Raw genomic sequence first — 22,821 nt, 5'->3', positions numbered from 1 at the left:
ATTCATGAAGAATATTTTACACGATTTTGCAAGTTTTAGATTTATTTTAATATTTTTAAGTGTAAAAATGTTTCACCAAAAAAATTGAGTACAGCACAGTTTTATTTTTAGAGTGGCCATAAGCATGTCTGTTAAAATAATAGTGTAATCTCTAACATCTCCAACGATAATTTCATCTTAGTATATATGCATGCAGCATGTATAATACTGCAATAATAATACTGTCACTGTATTCTTGCCACACACTTTATAATGAATTTATTTAATTAAACTGTATATTAAAAATCATAACAAAAACTATATAGCTTACACACTCACCTTTCAATGATAAAAAAACAAAAAAACTTATTTCATTATATTTTGTCAAAATCCTCTCATGTATTCCATACACATATTCTTATTACCTAAATGATGGTCCAAGTGAGTGTCGATCATCTGAAACTTGATAATAAATCCTTTCTGTTCTTATCTGAAAATCTTAATGATTTGCATTTAGTGACTGGAATGTGGGGTGAATGAGTTGCTGTTAGAAATTCAACAAAGCAGTTTTTGCATATGTGTAGGACTTGGACAGGCAACTGCAATTGTAGGATGTGTGTAAAGATGCAGTAAAAAAAATGCTGAAGTGCTACTATAATAATAATAATAATAATAATAATATAAATTTTTATAATGATGATTATTATCTTCAAATACCAGTTAGTTATTGAAATTAATACATTTTAAATTAAACTATATATTAGCACAGCACTTTTTGTCATCATCTTAAAGAATTTACAAATTATTATGAAAAATCTTTAAACAAACAGCAGATGGATAGATTAAAAACACAGTTTAATATTTATTTATTTATTTTTTACTACAGATATTTATTTATCTTTTTTACTACAGATATTTAAATAATTAATTTTTTGTACTCCAATATTAATTGTCGTACACATTTCATTGACCACTACTACTACTAAGAAAAATTAAAATAATAGCTGAGTTGAATTTTTGTGTAATTACATGTTGTGTAGAGAAATGTTGTGTTAACAAATATAATGCAAATTAAACTCTAGCACGTGACACTCTGACAGGTCTTACAGGTACTGTGTCTGTCCCCTGAAATGTTCTTTGGTCATGTGACACACTGACACCACTTTCAACAAGGCATTAACATTGTTTGGTATTAGTTTGAATGTGAATGTGAGGTTTTTGTCTGGTCGTCTTCCATGGACTTATACTTGGAGTTGTGGCGAAAGGCAAACCACCACTGCTTGTACTGCCGCCTGACCTAAAATCAAAACAAAATAATACAGTGTATTTTGTTATTTAAACATACTGCATCATGCAAACACATCCCTTAAGTTTAGCACCTATGACATTGCAACCACCTAGGGGTGGCACCAGGACATGAGCCCCTGATCTGTGGATGATGTTGGTTGCAGGGTGGGGCCCCCATGGATTGAACTTATTTGTCGTGAGCATGCCATGGGTGCCTAGTCAGACTGGGATCTGGGGAGTTTGGTGCTGGGTCTGTGGCTTTGGGCCCTTTGTGAGGAGGGGTGTGGTGCACAATATGCTATGGTGCCCTTCTATCCTGGCCAGCATTTACTTTTTCCAATTTGTGCTGCATTGGCTTTTCTGTGGAATTAGATGAGTTGGCGTTTGGTTCCCACAGTGAGCACTGGGTGCCCATGATCCTGTCACACAGTTGTTTCCTCACCACCCTCTATCATATCATAAAACTGCAAACTCTAGTTGTTAACCTTGTTTTATGCCTAAAAAGGTTGACTTCTCACCTCTTGGTTGAGGACACAATGAACGATGAAGATGAAGGTTCCCTGCTGCGAATTTAAGAAAAGGAACACAATCTTTATCATGGAGTTGTTCCCAACAAAAAAACCCAGGGCCCAGGGGCAACCAAGAATAATGAACTGGAGCAGGGTTTTAAACACAAGGGTCCTAGATAGATAGATAGAGAGAGAGAGAGAGAGAGAGAGAGAGAGAGAAGTCAAAAGCTAAGTATTATATAAATATGTAAATATCATGTTAGAGGAATAACTTGTGATGTGTGTTACTGGGTTTGTTTTAGTTGTGAAACGGTTTTATCCAGTCTTGCCAAAGCCCATTTTAGATTCATGAAGATCACACAAGAGAGAAGCAAGTTGATCTGTAAAAGTAATGAAAATAAAGAAATCATCATAATCATTCTCCAAACAAGAATTTAATTAAACATGTAATATTTTCAACATGATCTACAAATATATAATAAATATACTGCATAGTAACAAAGCACAAAGTAAAATGTGGTGATGACACTTTCACCATGAAAATGATTAATGCCCTCTGACTGTCTAACTGTGTCTAATTGTAGGACATGCAATAGTGCATTCCGCTTAACATCTAGTAGCTCTGTGTTTTTCTTGTGTTTTATTGATCTCCATGTAAGCATGTTTCCTTTTGTGCACACTTTTGTGTGCTGTCTGTTCTTACTGTAGTTTCTTTGTTTTGTATCAATTCCTGCTCTGTTTGCATAGTAGTACTGATCCACCATAACATTAAAACTTATAACATTAAGCTCTATATTGTTTAGGTTCCCCTTGTGCCATCAGGACAACTTCCAGGTGTGGATCTGCACGGCCTCTGGGGGTGTGCTGTGTTGTCTGGCACCAGGATATTGGCAGCAGATTCTTTGGGTGCTGCGCGTAGGGATTTCATGGATCAGACATGTTTGTCAATTGGATTGGGATCTTGGAGGCTGGAACAGTGGTCGTGGGCACTTTGCCTGCTGGTCCCCGTGTGCAGTGGGCTGTGGTGCACTGGGAGTTCTGGTACTTTTCTATCAGCATTGAATTTGCGCTGCACTGCCACACAGGCTGGTCTTTGGTTCCGGTGGGCATTTCCCATTTTCACAAGGGCCAAGTAAACAGTTCAAACACAGCTTTTGACATATTTCAAAAAGAAGAGAAATGAGGATTTGATACATACAGTATGCACAAATTCTCTCAGCGGAGTCGTGTTGAAAATGAAGGATTCAGTTGAACATGGGAGTTTTCTAACTGACAACTTTAATGATTATAAAAGATCTCTCCTTTACCCAATTTGTGTAATTTAACTTGCTTGAGTACAAAAAGGTCAAAAATATTTTTAAAATGTTATAATAGTAATTTGAAAATGTATAAAAATAAAATTAATTTGCCAACAAGTGCTCATGTGACTCTTTCTGCTGGATATAGTGGCATTCTGTTGTGTGGCATGCATTTGTGTGTGTGTGTGTGTGTGTGTGTGTGTGAAAGAGAGAGAGAGAGAGAGAGAGAGAGAGAGAGACTGGTGGGTAGTCATTTTATATAAATAAATATAAATATAATTGTAGGAAATATTTAAATTCTAGTGTTTTTCATAATATTCTGTGTGTATGAGAACAGAGTGTTTTTCTCTCTTTTATCTCGACACGCTGCACTTTCAATAAACACATTCCATAGTAGTTTATGTTAAAGGTCGTAAAACTGTTAAACGCTCGTAAATGCAAAGCTACTTCCAAGTTTCTGTTCTTCTTTACCTTATCTTTATAAACACTCCAGAACAGATTTAAACACTCTTGCAGCCACCTTTTTGGTTCTTTGTGTGTGTGTGCGCATATATACAGTGGTGTGAAAAACTATTTGCCCCCTTCCTGATTTCTTATTCTTTTGCATGTTTGTCACACTTAAATGTTTCTGATTATCAAACACATTTAACTATTAGTCAAAGATAACACAAGTAAACACAAAATGCAGTTTTTAAATGATGGTTTTTATTATTTAGGGAGAAAAAAAATCCAAACCTACATGGCCCTGTGTGAAAAAGTAATTGCCCCCTGAACCTAATAACTGGTTGGGCCACCCTTAGCAGCAATAACTGCAATCAAGCATTTGCGATAACTTGCAACAAGTCTCTGGAGGAATTTTGGCCCACTCATCTTTGCAGAATTGTTGTAATTCAGCTTTATTTGAGGGTTTTCTAGCATAAACCGCCTTTTTAAGGTCATGCCACAACATCTCAATAGGATTCAGGTCAGGACTTCATTTTGTTTTTCTTCAGCCATTCAGAGGTGGATTTGCTGGTGTGTTTTGGGTCATTGTCCTGCTGCAGCACTCAAGATCGCTTCAGCTTGAGTTGAAGAACAGATGACCGGACATTCTCCTTCAGGATTTTTTGGTAGACAGTAGAATTCATGGTTTCATCTATCACAGCAAGCCTTCCAGGTCCTGAAGCAGCAAAACAACCCCAGACCATCACACTACCACCACCATATTTTACTGTTGGTATGATGTTCTTTTTCTGAAATGCTGCGTTACTTTTACGCCAGATGTAACAAGACACGCACCTTCCAAAAAGTTCAACTTTTGTCTCGTCGGTCCACAAGGTATTTTCCCAAAAGTCTTGGCAATTATTGAGATGTTTTTTAGCAAAATTGAGACGAGCCTTAATGTTCTTTTTGCTTAAAAGTGGAGTGCCTAAAAGCCTTGGAAATCTGCCATGCAGGCCATTTTTGCCCAGTCTCTTTCTTATAGTGGAGTCGTGAACACTGACCTTAATTGAAGCAAGTGAGGCCTGCAGTTCTTTAAATGTTGTCCTGGGGTCTTTTGTGGCCTCTCGGATGAGTTGTCTTTGCGCTCTTGGGGTAATTTTGGTCGGCCGGCCACGCCTGGGAAGGTTCACCACTGTTCCATGTTTTTGCCATTTGTGGATTGTGGCTCTCACTGTGGTTCGCTGGAGTCCCAAAGCTTTAGAAATGGCTTTATAACCTTTACCAGACTGATAGATCTCAATTACTTTTGTTCTCATTTGTTCCTGAATTTCTTTGGATCTTGGCATGATGTCTAGCTTTTGAGGTGCTTTTGGTCTACTTCTCTGTGTCAGGTAGCTCCTATTTAAGTGATTTCTTGATTAAAATGGGTGGCAGTAATCAGGCCTGGGGGTGACTACAGAAATTGAACTCGGGTGTAATAAACCACAGTCAATCACTTTTTCACACAGGGCCATGTAGATTTGGAGTTTTTTTTTTCTCTCCCTCAATAACGTAAACCCTCATTTAAAAACTGCATTTTGTGTTCAATTATGTTATCTTTGACTAATAGTTAACGGTTTTTGATGAGCAGAAACATTTAAGTGTGACAAATATGCAAAAGAATAAGAAATCAGGAAGGGGGCAAATAGTTTTTCACACCACTGTATCCTCCTACAATGATCTTTGATTGTCTCACTGAGCAATGACTTGTGTGTGTTTCATTGAGGGGTTCCTGGATCCAGGCGGGACAAGCAGAATACAAGCTGAGCACTGAGTAGACAAAAGAGGGTCTACCAAAATTCGAGAAATTCTTACAATTTGGGGGCTCGTCCAGGAAACCTCTAATCAGGCGAGTGCTGCTTTTTTATTTTTCTCTATAAGGATAGGGCAAGCATGCTCCCTGGTTTTTGGTATCTGGACCATATACGGGGGAGGACTGTCCTGTGGCTTTAACACCTGTTTAGCGTGCGCTCGCTTCTGAAAAGTTCCTTAAACTGAAGCATAGTGTGGAAGTTGTATTCTTTTGCCCGCTCTTTGTTGTTGTCTTTTTTGAGCTCTTTTGTTGTTCTTTTTGTTGTATTGTAAAGGATAAAGAGGTAGAGGAGGTCTGCAGGGTCAGAGAACACTCCGTAGGTCTAGTAATTGTTGCTACTGTCATAAAGAACGTCATTTTGCTTGTGAATGGCCTGAGATGAGGGACGTGGTGGACAAAATGTGTATACTTAATTAAATGATGGTCAGTGGCATCATGCTAATGAGGTGTTTTCATGTTTGAGTTCCAGTCCCGCAATGTTACTTTGTACTTTCGAGTCACCTCAGGTTAATGAGTTGCCCTTTATAGAATTATCAAGTTCAAGTTCAAGTAGGCTTTATTGTCACTTCAACCATACACAGTTAGTACACAGTGAAGTGAAACAACATTCCTCCAGGACCAAGGTGCTACATGCAACATAAATTTACAACATAAATTAACAGAAAAACTAACCTAGCTAACTAAGAGGCCTAGTTAGCTGGCAAGCGGAGACAAGACAGATTGACCTAACATTAATTACAACATAAATTAACAAAAACTAACTAACTAAGGAAAACTAACTACAGGGTTGACAGACAACATAAAGTGCACATGCAAATGTGCAAACAGAAGCAACAAAGTGACAGTGTGACAACATAACATGATAAAGTGTTGAGGTGATTGAGGTAATAGGTTGAGGTAGTGACAAGAATTAGGAAGTTAAAAAGTTAGTGCAAAAAGTAGTCCAGTAATGAATATTGTGCAAAAGAGCATTTACCAGGTTGGTGTGTACGATAGTTTGGTGGTGTAGGTCAGTGTGTTTGCGCTTGTGTTGATTAGTCAGTCCAGTCTAAATTTTTTGACGTAGTTGAGTTAAGCTGAGTGATAATGGTAGTGTTCAGGCCCAACAGGCACAGCTTCCCAATCAGTTGTTGGGCTATGATAGTGTTGAATGCTGAGCTAAAATCTATGTACAGTATTTGAATGTATGTGTCCTTCTTGTCATGCAACACCGAGGCTTCGAGGCCTGGTTCACGCAGCAAGCCAAGGTCACATAGCTTTTCCCGCAGCTCATCGTGGATGTCGTTAACCGGGTTATTTAGGTACAAACGTGTCTGGTGGTTGTATGTACGGACACCAGTCACGACGATATCCATACACAGAGTAAAATAAACGTGCTACACACAAATCGTAAACAACATAGCACCATTTTGGCGCTGGAGCGGCCGCTGCATGCTACTGCCGCGCCGCCATCTTGAATCCCTCTAAATTATGTTTGGATGATTCCATATTCTCGTTCTTGGTAGATACGGAAGCTACAATGTCGTCTTTGAGTCATGATTATGCAGCGTGATTATGCAGGGGCTGCTCTCGAATAAAAGTATAAGCTCTGTGGGAATTGAAGTGGTTGCTCAAGAAAATTATTTTACTCCTCACTGTCCTTTAGATAAGGGAATTCATCTCTCTCACTGTTTTGTCTGTATGCCTGATTGTCTTTTTAATCTGCTAGGACGTGATTTAATGAGAAGACTACTCATGTCTTTGACTTTTTCTATTGCAAAACTCTCTGTTGAAGTGCCTGATTCAGTTCCTTTCTTCCACCTCACAAATATGCGTGTAAGTAATTGTTTCCTTTCTTCACAGAATAGCTCTCTTCCCGCTTCCCCTAAATGTGTGCCAAGCAGTCTGTGGGCTGAACACAATGCTGATGTGCTGTCCATTATTTCCTCTATACCTTGACATCATTCGCATTTTTCTGTTATTGACCTTTGTTCTGCCTTGTTCAGTGTTTCTGTGGAAGGGCAGACACAGCTATTGTTTGCCTTCACCCACAGGGGGCATCAGTTCACCTTGTCTCGTCTTCTGCAGGGTTTATTGACTAGCCTGCTGTTTTTTCGGCTGTAGTAAGAGATGCACTTGGTGATCTAACTCTCCCCACTAATTCTGTTGTTCTATTGCATGCGGATGATTTATTGGTGTCTGCCGCTTAACCTGCTGTCTGCGAAGAAACCAACATTTATCTCCTGAAACACCTGGTACAGAAGGGTTTCAAGGTATTAAAAACTAAATTACATTTTTGCAGAGACACTGTAAAATACCTGGGTTTTAAACTCTCCCAAGGTCAAAGAAGGCTCTTAAATGAACAAATCCAGCTTATCCTCGACACTAAATGTCCTAGCACTAAACATGCTCTCATAGCTTTCCTGGGACTGGTCAACTATTGTTGTCAGTGGATTCCTGACTGCTCATTCAACGATAAACGCATCAGGACAGCCATCTCACACAATGATCCGCTCCAACAGCCTCTGACATGGACTGCTGACATGATTGAGGCATACCAGGAACTGAAAAAGGCTATGCTCCGTTCCAGCGCTGGGCCTGCCTAACTATAAAAATCCGTTCCATCTACAGTATACGCGTGTGAGCACGGAGACACCGCTTCTGCCGTATTGGCACAGGTGCATGGGGGGGGAGGGGGGGGGGTTGGGATGATAAGACAATGTGCGTTCTTATCTAAAACTTTAGATACTGTGGCACAAGGTTTGCCCGCCTGTCTCAGGGCTGTGGCCGCCTGTGCGGTGATGGTTCAAGATGCTGAGAAAATTTATCTCTCTCATCCTTTAATTTTGTATCCTCTATATTAGGTTAAACAAGTGCTACATAACCTTCAAACACAACACATGATGGCTCAGAGACAGTCTGGGTCTGAGATTATTCTTTGTTCTATAAGCAATTTAGAGATAAAATCCACCTCTTCTTTTGACACCCTCGGATATGCTCTGGCACGCTTGATCAATGCACAGGATGACAGGCTAGTAGAAATAGATCATGACTGCTGCTCAGAGATTGTTCACTCCACTAGTATACGTCCTGATACAGTATGTCTTCTACATCGATAACAACTGGTGACCCTATGGAAGTGCAAGGTAATTTGCTAGCTGATTGTTGCTAAAAAGCAGCCCGAAAATAGATTTTCTTTCCTGACTCTTTCTTTCCTGATTCTGATCTGATACAGTAAATACATGTTTTCTTGCTAGCTCTTTGATTCCCGATGTAGATTTATTGTCTTTGCGAGCTTTAGCCATGCTGAATGATTCCTCTTTTTGGCAAGCTTAGGGTGCCTACAGTGATTCTGATAGTTTATGGTATTGTGCTAATGGTTGTTTGTGTAATGGTGCTAACTGCTATCTCATTGGCTTCCGGTCCTCGTTCGTAAGTTCCACGGTGTTACACATCGCGCACAAAGGGGGGTTAAGAAAGGTATGAAAAAACTCTTTTACATAGTTAACATGCTCTGAACAATTGATTCCTTAATATCTAGATGCTTGGTGTGTGAAATTATATTTGGCTGACCCTTTCCCATGCCATGGAGGAAAGGTAAACCCGCGATAGGAACAAATGATCTTAATGTACATATTGCTGAATATTCTGCTCCTCTAATAGATATTTTATCTAAACATTATAAACAAATTGCTGATGTGACTTCAATACCCTCAACAAAACTCACTTATCCTTTTAATGTGGGAGATACTGTTCCGGTAAAATCTTGGACCCCAAAAAAACTGGAAGTTTGTAAATATGACGGACCAGCAGAAGTAATCGCAATTACTTGTATTGCTATCCTAACTGATCTTTTTCCACAGTGGATTCATGCTACTAGGCTGAAGAGATGTCCTGTCGGCGTGAGATCAAAAGATGAATTATTTATTATTATCTTTCTTTCTCTGTGATTTTTTTATTTCCTAGATTAAGACATGCTACAGTAATGACCAACCCGTGATCTGACACAGAGGGAGTGACGTGATACAGAGGGATCGCCTTGGATTGCCACGGGGCAATTCCACTTCTGCTATTAGTGTATAATAAATAGTGTATATTTATAGGTGGGACGAATGCAGATTGGGCCTGCCCGCACTCCGAGCACTGTAGAATCAAGAAAGGCAATAGTTCACCACTAGTAGTAGAGTCTGACATTGCGAGCGACATTTTTCAGTTGCACTTAACTTGTCATGTTTCTGTGTATTCTTCGTTGTGTGCAAATCTTTTGTATGAGTATGTTTAAGGTTATGTTTCTGCGCCACGTCCAATGACCTATTATCCGCCTGCGACTTCTGGAAAGCTCTGAGTTTTATTCAACCATGTTTCTTATGAATAAAAGGGGGAATTGTAGGAAATATTTAATTTTTAGTGTTTCATGATATTCTGTGTGTATGAGAACAGAGTGTTTTTCTCTCTTTTACCTCGACACGCTGCATAATTACGAAACACAATCTATAGTAGTTTATGTTAAGGGTCGTAAAACTGTTAAACACTCATAAATGCAGAGCTACTCCCAAGTTTCTGTTCTTCTTCACCTTATCTTTTTATAAACATTTCAGAACAGATGTAAACACTCTTGCAGCCAACTTGGTTCTTTGTGTGTGTGCGCACATATATATATATATATATATATATATACAAATATATATATATACTTATGTCTCCCACAATAAACTTTGAATGTCTCACTGAGCACTGCCTTGTGAGTGTTTCATTAAGGGGTTCCCTGGATCCAGGCGGGAAAAGCAAAATACAGGCTGAGCACTGACTAGACAAAAGGGGGTCTACCAAAATTCAAGAAATCCTTACAATGATTATTGCATTACTAATGCTTATGTAGATTTTTATTCTACTCGTACAGTATAATCTTTTATAGATGAAAGCCATGGAAAGGATCAAATGAGGGAGGTTCACTGATAAATGCATACCACCTAAAGAGCTGAGGCCCCTTTTACAGATCATAAACACACTGGTTATTTCTACAGCAGAGTATGACCATGGCTTTAGTCATTAAAGTCTTAAAAGTCATGTTTGCATGTTCAAATGCATGTGTTTTGTGTAATGGCTCCAAATTAATTTAATTAAGCTTATATTTTGTTAATTAAACTTTTCAAAATTTTAACATATTGCACAATCATTTTGTGAAGTGACATTACTAACCTAACCCCCCCCCCCCCCCACACACACACACACTCCCCGCCACCCCCCGCCCAAAAATAATAATGAAAAAAACAAATATCTCGTCACACCATCCTTCTTTACAATTCAACCACTGTATGTAATTGATAATCAATGATATCTAACTTGCCTGGTAATAGTGTTAGCGTAGTGATTGGTGTATACCCTAATGTTTTCCTAGTTCTGTGTTTTTTCAACTTGACACTTTAAGATCGTAATTTGAAAGGTAATGATGTTTTGATTAGGGATGCTCCTAATAGCACTTAACAGGGCGTTTTGAATTTTAAAAATATTTTTAAACCCTAGGTCATGTGGACAGATTTTTTTTTTTTTTTAAGTAGAAAAAAATCTCCATTTTTAAAAGTACCACAAGAATCCAAATTGCTTGCAGTCCAGTGTAAGGAGAATCTATGGGGTACTGTGATGAGGAAGATGCGAAACATCCTAAGTAATATTCTAATTTTCTGAGATACTGAATTTTGGCTTTTTGTTAGCTGTAAGTCATAATCATCTAAATTAAAGGAAATAAACTCTTGAAATATATTAGTCTCTGTGTAATAAATTTGTATAATATATGAGTTTCACTTTTTTAATTGAATTACAGAAATAAATCAACTTTTAGATGATATTCTAGTTTATTAAGATGCCCTGTACATGTTCTTGGTCTTTCTTTTACTGATAGTAATTAGTAGACCATTGTTGCATTGTTACAATACAAAAAAACCTGTCTCCTTGATGCATCTTTATTTAGAACGTACACCGATAATGCACGCCACAGGACCCAGGAAGCTCCAGACATAACTTGTCTCAAGCCAGCACCTGCACAAAGGTAAACCAGAAGCTGGTACTTTAAAACTAGAATGTCAGAAAATCATAAGTCTTTTGTGGTACAACAAATGAAAATTAAACCAGATTCTTACATTTCCCGATTGTAGCAATCAGGATACAGTCCAGATGTCACGCCCACCATTGCCAGGGGGATGATGTATCCAATCACGATCATACACTTCCAGCTAAGCATCTGACTCTCCCTTGAGCTGATCCTCGACAAGTTCTTGACAAATATGTAGAGCAACACTGCTTCAATGAACATCCACACAAACGCAGAAAGAAAGAGGAAATGTATGACTCCAGCCAGCATTAAACAAATCTGGGAGAGATAGCAAGATATAGATGCCTTTAATGCATCAGGTTTGCATATTTACAAATTAGCAAAACAGACACTGTCATATAAACCAATTTTATGCAAAGATAAACTTCATTGTATTTTTTCTCTACTTTTAAGAAATGATCATTTGTTAAATGAAACATTTATATATATATATATATATATACAGTGGTGTGAAAAACTATTTGCCGCCTTCCTGATTTTTTATTCTTTTGCATGTTTCTCACACTTAAATGTTTCTGCTCATCAAAAACCGTTAACTATTAGTCAAAGATAACATAATTGAACACAAAATGCAGTTTTTAAATGATTGTTTTTATTATTTAGGGAGAAAAAAATCCAGACCTACATGGCCCTGTGTGAAAAAGTGATTGCCCCCTTGTTAAAAAATAACTTAACTGTGCTTTATCACACCTGAGTTCAATTTCTGTAGTCACCCCCAGGCCTGATTACTGCCACACCTGTTTCAATTAAGAAATCACTTAAATAGGAGCTACCTGACACAGAGAAGTAGACCAAAAGCACCTCAAAAGCTAGACATCATGCCAAGATCCAAAGAAATTCAGGAACAAATAAGAACAAAAGTTAATGAGATCTATCAGTCTGGTAAAGGTTATAAAGCCATTTCTAAAGCTTTGGGACTCCAGCGAACCACAGTGAGAGCCATTATCCACAAATGGCAAAAACATGGAACAGTGGTGAACCTTCCCAGGAGTGGCCGGCCAACCAAAATTACCCCGAGAGCGCAAAGACAACTCATCCGAGAGGTCACAAAAGACCCCAGGACAACATCTAAAGAACTGCAGGCTTCACTTGCCTCAATTAAGGTCAGTGTTCACGACTCCACCATAAAAAAGAGACTGGGCAAAAACGGCCTGCATGGCAGATTTCCAAGGCGCAAACCACTTTTATGCAAAACGAACATTAAGGCTCGTCTCAATTTTGCTAAAAAAACATCTGAATGATTGCCAAGACTTTTGGGAAAATACCTTGTGAAGTTTTTGGAAGGTGCGTGTCCCGTTACATCTGGCGTAAAAGTAACACAGCATTTCAGAAAAAGAACATCATACCAACAGTAAAATATGGTGGTGGTAGTGTGATGGTCTGGGGTTGTTTTGCTGCCTCAGGACCTGGAAGGCTTGCTGTGATAGATGTGACCATGAATTCTACTGTCTACCAAAAAATCCTGAAGGAGAATGCCCGGCCATCTGTTCGTCAACTGAAGCTGAAGCGATCTTGGGTGCTGCAGCAGGACAATGACCCAAAACACACCAGCAAATCCACCTCTGAATGGCTGAAGAAAAACAAAATGAAGACTTTGGAGTGGCCTAGTCAAAGTCCTGACCTGAATCCTATTGAGATGTTGTGGCATGACCTTAAAAAGGCGGTTCATGCTAGAAAACCCTCAAATAAAGCTGAATTACAACAATTCTGCAAAGATAAGTGGGCCAAAATTCCTCCAGAGCGCTGTAAATGACTTGTTCCAAGTTATCGCAAACGCTTGATTGCAGTTATTGCTGCTAAGGGTGGCCCAACCAGTTATTAGGTTCAGGGGGCAATTACTTTTTCACACAGGGCCATGTAGGTTTGGATTTTTTTTCTCCCTAAATAATAAAAACCATCAATTAAAAACTGCATTTTGTGTTTACTTGAGTTATCTTTGACTAATAGTTAAATGTGTTTGATGATCAGAAACATTTTGTGTGACAAACATGCAAAAGAATAAGAAATCAAGAAGAGGGCAAATAGTTTTTCACACCATTGTGTGTGTGTATATATATATATATAATCTTAGAGCTTTGCTATGAACTGTGCCAAATTAATACTAAACTGCCAAAAACTGTCAGGATTTACCTATCAACTGTCACCTAACTAAAGTACCTAAGACCTAAGACGCCTCCCAATTTGCTCTGAATTGTTAAGAACTGCTACGATTTCTTACCTACAGAGACAGGTATACTGTTTAACATGAAACAGAAATATACAACAGAAGAAACAGATAGTTCCAATGAAAAAGAAGGTGAGATGGAGGGAAAGAAGATGGACAGAGCCGAATTAAAAGCTTAATTAATTCAGTGTTTATTAATTAATCTCTAATTATTTAAAATGTGAGTTTTCCAATGATGACATGTGTCTCCTGTCCACTTATTATATAACTTCTGAAATAGCTAGTGCAGAGCAATGCTTTCTAATAAAGCTTCTGTAAAGGTTAAGTTAAATTCCAGTGAATGATGGTTTAGTAGGAGTTGCAAAGAAGAAAAGTATGAGAAGGATAGATGAGGGACGTCAACAACTATGACATCACTGAGGTGTCATGACCCAATGATCCCTAAAATGGAAAAAAAAATGTGCCTAGAAGGTCTTGTCAATCAGAAAAAAAACAGTGAGGGGGTAAAAACTGGGTTAGTCAGATATACAACAAAGAGGATAAAAGAGAAAAAATCCCACAGTGAACCACAGTGACACTAGTGGACCCATGGTGTACTGACTTACAGTATCATGGCACTTTAAATGCATTTGGTTCTATACCATTTGGCTAACTGTTTAAATGCTGATTTTAAGTAACAGATATCTTGTCCAATCAGCGGTAACAATCAACAAGCTGAAAAAGGTCGGTGTGGTTTGCAAATGACATTACCACATACCACTGATTGGACAAGACATCTGCCATTTAAGATTAGCGGTAATCATTTAATTCACAAACCACAAGTAGACATGTTGATTCTTACCGCTGATTGGACAAGACATATGTCACTCAAAATACACAGGAAATATTGCAGTCTCACAGACATTTAGATGTATTTTCATTTAAGAATTATTTTCAGTATTCTAGGATTGTACAGCACTTTGGTCAACTAAATTGTGGTAAATGTGACTTAAAAATAAATTTGACTTTACTTGATAGTACTTCTTGTATGTTTTGAGTGACAAATGTCTCTTCCAATCAGCTATAAGAATTTAATTTGCAAACCATATCTACCTTTTCCGGTTTGATTGAATTGTCTTTGTGTTTTCTCATTTTGTATTTTGTTTTCGGTTTTGTTATTTTGTTTTTGGATTAGTTATTTAATTTTTTATTTAATTATTTTGTTTTGCATTTCCCGGAAACCGTAGAAATCTCTTGCCTTTGCGTTTCGTTTCAGTTTCCACCTAGACTTTTAGGTTCCGTTTTGACAACATTGCCTTACTGGCGTCGGTAATTGGCTCATTTACAGTACTTCCTGGTTGTACAGGGATTGCTAGTGATCATTCATTTAGCATTTTGGAACAGGAACTACAGTATAGGTCAAAGTGGGTGCTGTGGACTTATGCATAAACACTGCTGCTTTTGTTTCACTGCTGTTTTTTTATTGCATATGTCTTGCTTTACTGCCATTGGATGAAATATATATATATTCATCCAATGGCATATATATTTACTTTCCCCTTTACTTCTGTTGCATGAATGCTGTTTTTCTTGGATTGGTGCTTTGCTATATTGCTGCTTCACATGCACTATAATATTGTCTGTCTAAGAACTCGTTTATAGTTTTAAGAGTTGTCATCCCCCCCCCTCTCTCTCTCTCTCTCTTACTCACCTATTTTTCAGGTTGATTGTTTTTATCTCAATGATAATCTTGTAGAGCTGTTAGCTAACGGTGGTAGCAGTGTGACGTGCTGGGGGTGGTTTCGCTTCTTCGTGTGTGGGTGTTGGTCACCCCTTTGTGCTGCTGATCACAGTGAATTGCGTGTGGGTGTGATTTACGTGTGTTTGGGGTGATTAAAGTAAGGAAATTCATCGCCCCTCTTTTTCATAGTCTACTCATCCACTGGTAAGCTGCAGCTTTATTGTGATCATGTGTATTTTAAGACGTTGTGTATCATTCTTGGCGAAGAATATACTTGAAGTAGTTGCAACTGCTTTTAGCATTGCTATACGAAACTTCTGAACTACTACATGTGTATGATTGTTTTTGAGACAATAAACATGTTTATGTACGAAATCCACGCCTCTTTCATTTTCAATGAACGTACCTGGGTGCCTTAGTTAAGGTGATAATTGGGGTTGTTCGATTTCCTTGGGCGCCCTCCCCGAGGTGGAGTAATTGGCTACATTGTTAAAACCAGGGGATCGGCAGAGTTCGAGCCAGCCCCCTTAACCTCACCACCCTTAGGACGATACAACTATAAGGCCACTGGTGAATATAACCAACCTTGTATCCTTCCCTCAAACCATAAGCACAGACATTTGCTATAACTGATTACAGTCCAATGCTGTGTAAGTTAGATGGAGGTAATTTATTTAAGGAAAACCACTTATGAAGCCAAATTATCAAGAAAGGAGAATAGTAAAAATAGTCTAAAGACTTGCAGAATGTAACAATGATAGAACTACTTCAAATTTACATATTATTCCTGACAAATGATAATTGTAGCAAAGAGTTGGACACAATCTCACATGTAGAAAAAGTGAAGTACTCTACCATCAGATAATTGTATATTACTAGCTACACTTACCTGAGTATGCTCTTTTATGCTCTGCAATAACTTCTGTGTAAGCAGGAATGTCAGATGAGCAAAAAACAAGCTGATACACAGATTGAGCAAAGCTGCATTGGTGATTTTTGGTCCTCGCTGGCAAACAGCAAGAGTCAGTACAGTCAAGGTGAGGAACACTAACCCCACAGAGACCGCCACTGTGTTAAAGAGATCTGTGGCATCATCCTCAGTCTTATCCTGCAAATCAAATACTTATTATAAATTATATAACAAACCTGACAAAAGAATTTATCAAAGTCTGGAAGTGTTTGGATATTCTTAATAAGAAGGAGCAAAAAAATAAAAAAATAAAAAAATAAATATATATATATATATATTTTTTTTTACATTATTTTTCCATGTACATCTCTGTTATTATTTTACTTACTTCTCCCAGATTGACTGATACTATAAAATCAAAATGTTGAGTAGAAGGGACGTTATGAGCAGTTATGTGCTGGATTACATTGCCATGACTATATGCATCACTTAACAGAGCCAAACAACGTGAGACTTGTGTACATAGAGTATGCAGAAGATGAAGAAGTGATATGTTAATGCACCTTCAAGCCATGCAAATATTCACCAAACACAAACAAACGCATGTTGGCTTACTCCAAAAAAAGAAAAAAGCTGAAACGAACCCTTTAAAGATGTATAGACAAATTACTGTTTGTTAATTCTTCCTACAGGAAGGCTTAAACCAGTTTAAGTCATGAATTCCGAAACATTGGTGTTAATAACAAGCAGTGATGTAAAGCACCACTATGAGAACACTAAGAGCTTAAGAACACAATTGTTAGAGCAACATATCTACAGCAGTCTGAGGGGGGGACATGTAAAATACCTAAACTGGGAGCACAGTATTTCAGTTGGTTCCCTTAATGTGCCACTCGGCTCATTGGGCGGGCCCAGTGTCAGATCAAAATGTTGAGTAAAAACAATGTTATGAACGGTTACGTGTCCGATTTTATAATCTACTTTAAGACTACAGCAACTAATAAGCTACTTGTTCAATGTAAATAATGTAAAAGCTACTGCACCAATAGATCTTAATTATAAAAGCTAAACCGAATATTTTTACTCAAACTAGTTAATATTTTCACCACTGAAATAACAGCATTAAAGTGGTAAAAGTGAGTTTTAACGCGCTGCAGTCATTTTAAAACATAATCTTTATCCCATCTACTTTTTCCATTTCTCATCTGTGATTGACTCAAGGTGGCGTAATTAGCTACATTGTTAAAACCAGGGGATCGGCAGATTTCGAGCCAACCCCCTTAACCTCACCACACTTAGCGGGATACAACTATAAGGCCAATGGTGAATATAACCAACCTTGTACTGTATCCTTCCCTCAAACCATAAGCACAGACAATTGCTATAACTGATTACAGTCTAATGCTGTGTAAGTTAGATGGAGCTAATTTATTAAAGGAAAACCACTTATAAAAGTGGTAAAAGTGAGTTTTAATGTGCTGCAGTCATTTTAAAACATAACCTTTATCCCATCTACTTTTTCCATTTCTCATCTGTGATTGACCCAAGGGGTCGTAATTGGCATAATTCAATTAGTCCGAACAGGGAGTGCATTTGTCTGACAACGAAAGAAGTACAACTTAGCGTAAACAAGGTGTAATAAACTCAACTTTACAAAATGTGATTCAGTGTATTAATAAGTTAGACAGAGAGTTCTGGCGTACAGAAAGACAGACAGACATGTACTGTACGTGGGCTTTAACCTGAAATAATAATAATAATAATAATAATAATAATAATAATAATAATATCACTGATTACATTAAAGATTAGATCAGATTATTATTAGATGTAACCTTTTAACTATTTCTATAAACCTGTAAACGATGTGTAATAATGCTAGTATATATCAATAAGAAATCAGTCTCTATGTTCTCTATGCTTAATGTTCAATTCTCAATTGGTAGATTCCTGTTTTTCGTATTGTTCCCGCGAAAGTTCCTCATTTGTTTGTATCGTTTAAATTACACTGCCTTTTCCCATTTATACTAAATAACAACATTAACTAGTTTTACGCTTTAATACTACTGGATTTTTGCCTTATTCCGTTTTTTTTGCGCTTTTTCGAAAAACGCGCGATGCATCTGAGAAAAACAAGCGGAATCCATCACCAAATAATTAAAACTCCGACTCAGGTACGTTATCATTTTTACCATTTAGCTCGTTCAGTGTGTGGAGTGCAGGATGTTTAAACATTCTTTCTCCGTCATTAGTGGTAATTTTACTTGTAATAAGTGTGTGTTAGTGAGCACTCTGACGGAGAAGATATCAGCGTTAGAGGAGCGCATCCAGACTTTAGAGAGGGTTAGAGAGTGTGAGAGCAGTGTTATTCCCGTAGCGGACAGTCTGGGTGCCGCAGGCGGAGATAACCAGCCCCCAACTCCGGCATTAAATTAAAATTTATGTGAAATTAGCCAGGCCTTTAGGGGCACCAGCGGCAGTGGTTAGGTGTATTCCGGGAGCCAGAGCACCGGACATAGCAGGTAATCTTAGGGCTCTAGGACAGCACAGGTTCTCTAAGATAGTGGTACATGCTGGAGCTAATGATATACGCCTTTGTCAGTCAGAGGTTAGCAAGAATAACTTCACAGAGGTGTTTAAACAAGCGAAGGCAATATCTGATAAAGTAATATGCTCTGGTCCCATCCCAATGAGACATGGTGACATAGCTCACAGCAGGTTATGGTCGCTGAACCGCTGGATGTCCAGGTGGTGCTCTGAAGACAACGTGTGCTTCATAGATAATTGGACCTTTTGAGGGCAAAACTGGCCTATTAGAGCGGGTTCATCCTACTCGGGAAGGTGCTGCTCTCATTTCCTGTAGTATAGGCTAAACCAACAGTCTGCTAGCTGCATAAAGTCGTCACTCAGGGTTCAACATATTGAGACTGTGTCTGTTCCCAGAGTTAAGCAAAAATGTAGAAAGCCTCAGAAAGTCTGTTTTAGTAATTTATTAAATATAGAGACAAAAAATAAATAAAACACACTGAATACACAGCCGGCACCTTTGATCTGAAGCTAGGACTGTTAAATATTAGATCTCTCGCATCTAAAGCAGTTATTGTAAATGAAACTATCAGAGGCCAGGGCCCTTATTTATCAATGGTGCGTAGACATCAGACAGGGCATCCCTCTGCAGGAACCCCCAAGACCAGACGGCCCTATGCCCGATGCAGTGCCCCTGCCACCTCCTAATGCCGCTGGCATTCAGACAAGACAGAGGATCATACAGACATTTTACTGTAGGTAAGTCTGGCCATTGGTCGAGTGCAGAAACATTACAGCGATTTCATTTTGTGTTTTGCAGCTTAGTGGAAACAAATAACTGAAATCACATTAGTCAGCGGTTTATGGTTTATTAGCAATTGTATTTGCGCAAGAGGCAATCTATTTCAAAGACACGTTGATTTGAATCAATACATTCGTTATGTTGCTCAGTTGATCCTTTAGGTCATTAATGGATTTTGTTGTTTCCTCTTGATTCTGTAGCCCCACCTCACTCAGCACTCTTGGCGCACGGCGCATGGAAGGGGCAATGGATGGGCCCGGCTCCTCAAGCTCCTCAGGCACAACGGGTGTCGCTATTTAGGAAACACATGTTCACATTAACTTGTTTGAGTTTATCCTATGAATGATTTCATTAACAGTTTACAAATTGAAATAAAATGTATGCAAACACAATATCCTATTCCAGTTGGTTTATTTTACCTTCACTTTGGGTGTTAGATGGCCCGGTTTGTTCTGTCGCAAGAGCATCAGTGTCACCGTCCTTAGTAATCCCGGACAGAGCCGTGTCTCCGATGATGCAGGCTATGAGGTTGTCCAATGGGGAAAGTTCAGTTGTTGTCTGTCCTCCTCCAGTTGCGGACATTTCTCGTCTGTGTGCTGTGACACGTTTTTTAGCCAATACTTTAATATCAAACCATTTTTTTTTATTTCTGGGACAGTTCTTTCCTCAGACACAACGGAATTAACTGCATTGGTGACATTCTCCCATGCAGCATTTTTCTTTTATTTGTAATTCCTCCTGCAGTGAATGAACTAAACAATATCTGTTGGTTGGATTCAACTTCATTTACAAGTATCTCTAATTCTGTGTTTGTGAAGTTCCTCTTCTTTGCTCTCTTTGCCATTATTGCAGTGAGGAAAAAACACAATCACTTAATTTTTAAAGGGAAGTGTTGTCACCATATATGGTTAATTGGAGGCGTTTCCGAATGCTAATGACCATGAATGTGAACGAGCATGGTACTTATGCACATGTGGTATTTATCAACAATGATTGCTTACTCATGTGCGTAAGAACTGCGTGCGCACATTTGATAAATGCGGATTTTCTTGTACTTAGGCACATTCTAAATTTCATTCGTTGGACAAAATATAGAACCTTTTCTACGCACTGTTGATAAATGAGGGACCAGGAGTTTGATATATTATGTTTAACTAAAACCTGGATTAAACAGGACGAGTATGTAGCTCTAAATGAAGCTAGTCCTCCTGAATACAGCTACATACACCAGCCTCGGTTAACTGGTAGAGGAGGAGGCGTCGCAGTTATTCACAATGATAATTTGACTATTGTACAAAAACACGGACACAAATTTAATTCATTTGAAATTCTTTATAGTAACATAAGTGTATTTAACTATATTAAGTCAGCTCAGTCGATCCCGCTAATTGTCATTTACAGACCTCCAGGGCCGTACTCGGAATTTCTTAGTGAATTTGCAGATTTCCTCTCAAACCTAGTCATTTCTGTAGACAAAGTGTTAATTGCTGGAGATTTTAATATTCATTTTGAAAACCCAGAAGACCCTCTGAGAACTGCATTTATGTCTATACTGGACTCGGTAGGAGTAAATCAGTGTGTAGTAGGACCCACTCATAAAGCAGGTCACACTTTAGATTTAATAATATTATTTGGATTAAGTATAAGAAATTTATTCACAATACCACTATCTGATGTTATCTCAGATCACTATCTTGTCTCATTGCAAGTGTGTCACAATAATAATGTACACACAGCGCCGCGCTACCGTATGAAACGTACATTCACATCAACTACCAAACAGAGTTTTATCAGTAATCTCCCAGAGTTCCCAACTTCGATTAGATCACCGTCTGACCCCACAGAACTCGATCAGGCGACTGAATATTTAGAGTCGACATTTCGCTATACCCTAGATAATGTAGCTCCAGCCAAAAGAAAAATTATTAGAGATAAAAAACTTGCTCCCTGGTATAACGATCACACGCGCACTTTAAAACAGACCGCTCGGAAATTAGAACGTAAATGGCGTCAAACTAAATTACTAGTATTTCAAATAGCATGGAAGGAGAGCATCCTGAACTATAGAAAAGCTCTTAGTGTAGCTAGATCAACATATCTCTCCACTCTTATAGAAGAAAATAAAAATAATCCTAGATTCTTATTTAATGCTGTAGCCAAATTAACCAGAAATAAGACCACTGCAGAAATCTCCACAACAACATCATGCAATAGTGAGGACTTCATGAACTTTTTTAATAATAAAATTGTAAATATTAGGCATAAAATTGAGGTTTTGAAACCGAACAATGTAATTGATGCAGATGTTAATCTAGCCATGTCAGACCAGAACCTAGAATACTTTACTCCCCTTGAAGAGAATGAACTAATTTCACTCATCTCTTCTTCAAATTCATCAACCTGTATATTAGATCCTGTACCGACACATTTTCTTAAACAGATAGTACCAGCAATAATAGAACCCCTGTTGAGAATAATTAATTCTTCACTCAGCATTGGATATGTTCCAAAATCTTTTAAATTAGCAGTTATCAAACCAATAATTAAGAAACCTGACCTCGACCCCTGTCAGCTGTCCAGTTACAGACCAATATCAAACCTCCCCTTTATCTCTAAGATCCTGGAAAAGATAGTAGCGGAGCAGCTATGCTCATATATACATAGGAATGGCATACATGAACTGTATCAGTCAGGATTTAGGCCTCATCACAGTACAGAGACAGCGCTCGTGAAAGTAGTAAATGACATTCTATTGGCCTCTGATCAGGGTTGTGTAACTATGCTTGTATTACTTGACCTCAGTGCAGCTTTTGACACTGTTGATCACGCTATTCTTCTTCACAGATTAGAAAATGTAGTGGGAATTAAGGGTACAGCCCTCTCCTGGCTCAGATCCTATCTGACCCATCGTTATCAGTATGTAGACTTAAATGGTGATTATTCTGCATGTTCTCTAGTGGAGTTTGGCGTTCCGCAGGGTTCAGTTTTAGGTCCACTGCTTTTTTCCCTTTACATGCTTCCTCTGGGCAACATAATCCGTAAGCATGGTATTAGTTTTCATTGTTATGCTGATGATACACAGTTATATGTCTCAGCAAAACCTGATGAGAAAAAACAGCTTACTAAAATTGAGCAATGTGTGCAGGACATAAGAAATTGGATGCTAACTAACTTCCTTCTGCTAAATCCGGATAAGACAGAAGTTCTAGTCATAGGACCGCATACAGCTAGGAGTAAAATTTTAGATCATACCGTAACTTTAG

The 22,821-nt window shown here is 38.3% G+C and overlaps 1 protein-coding gene across 1 annotated transcript in view; it reads right to left on the bottom strand.

Moving 5' to 3' along the window:
- Nucleotides 1-954: 954 nt before the first annotated feature.
- The window catches only part of LOC128507005 (adhesion G protein-coupled receptor E3-like), a 38,932-nt gene continuing 17,065 nt past the window's right edge, over nucleotides 955-22,821 (bottom strand). The window contains exons 9-14 of the mRNA XM_053477621.1: nucleotides 16,210-16,436; nucleotides 11,465-11,694; nucleotides 11,303-11,363; nucleotides 2,064-2,155; nucleotides 1,785-1,947; nucleotides 955-1,276 (exon numbers count right to left, since the gene is read on the bottom strand). Of these exons, the coding sequence (XP_053333596.1) occupies nucleotides 1,172-1,276; nucleotides 1,785-1,947; nucleotides 2,064-2,155; nucleotides 11,303-11,363; nucleotides 11,465-11,694; nucleotides 16,210-16,436 (878 nt within the window). The 3' untranslated portion in view covers nucleotides 955-1,171. The remainder of the gene's footprint in view (nucleotides 1,277-1,784; nucleotides 1,948-2,063; nucleotides 2,156-11,302; nucleotides 11,364-11,464; nucleotides 11,695-16,209; nucleotides 16,437-22,821) is intronic.

The sequence above is a fragment of the Clarias gariepinus genome, chromosome 18 (assembly GCF_024256425.1).
Source record: "Clarias gariepinus isolate MV-2021 ecotype Netherlands chromosome 18, CGAR_prim_01v2, whole genome shotgun sequence".
NCBI classification, from domain to species: Eukaryota; Metazoa; Chordata; class Actinopteri; order Siluriformes; family Clariidae; genus Clarias; species Clarias gariepinus.
Note: the sequence above shows the minus strand (reverse complement) of the source record. Positions and strands in the feature narration are given on the sequence as shown.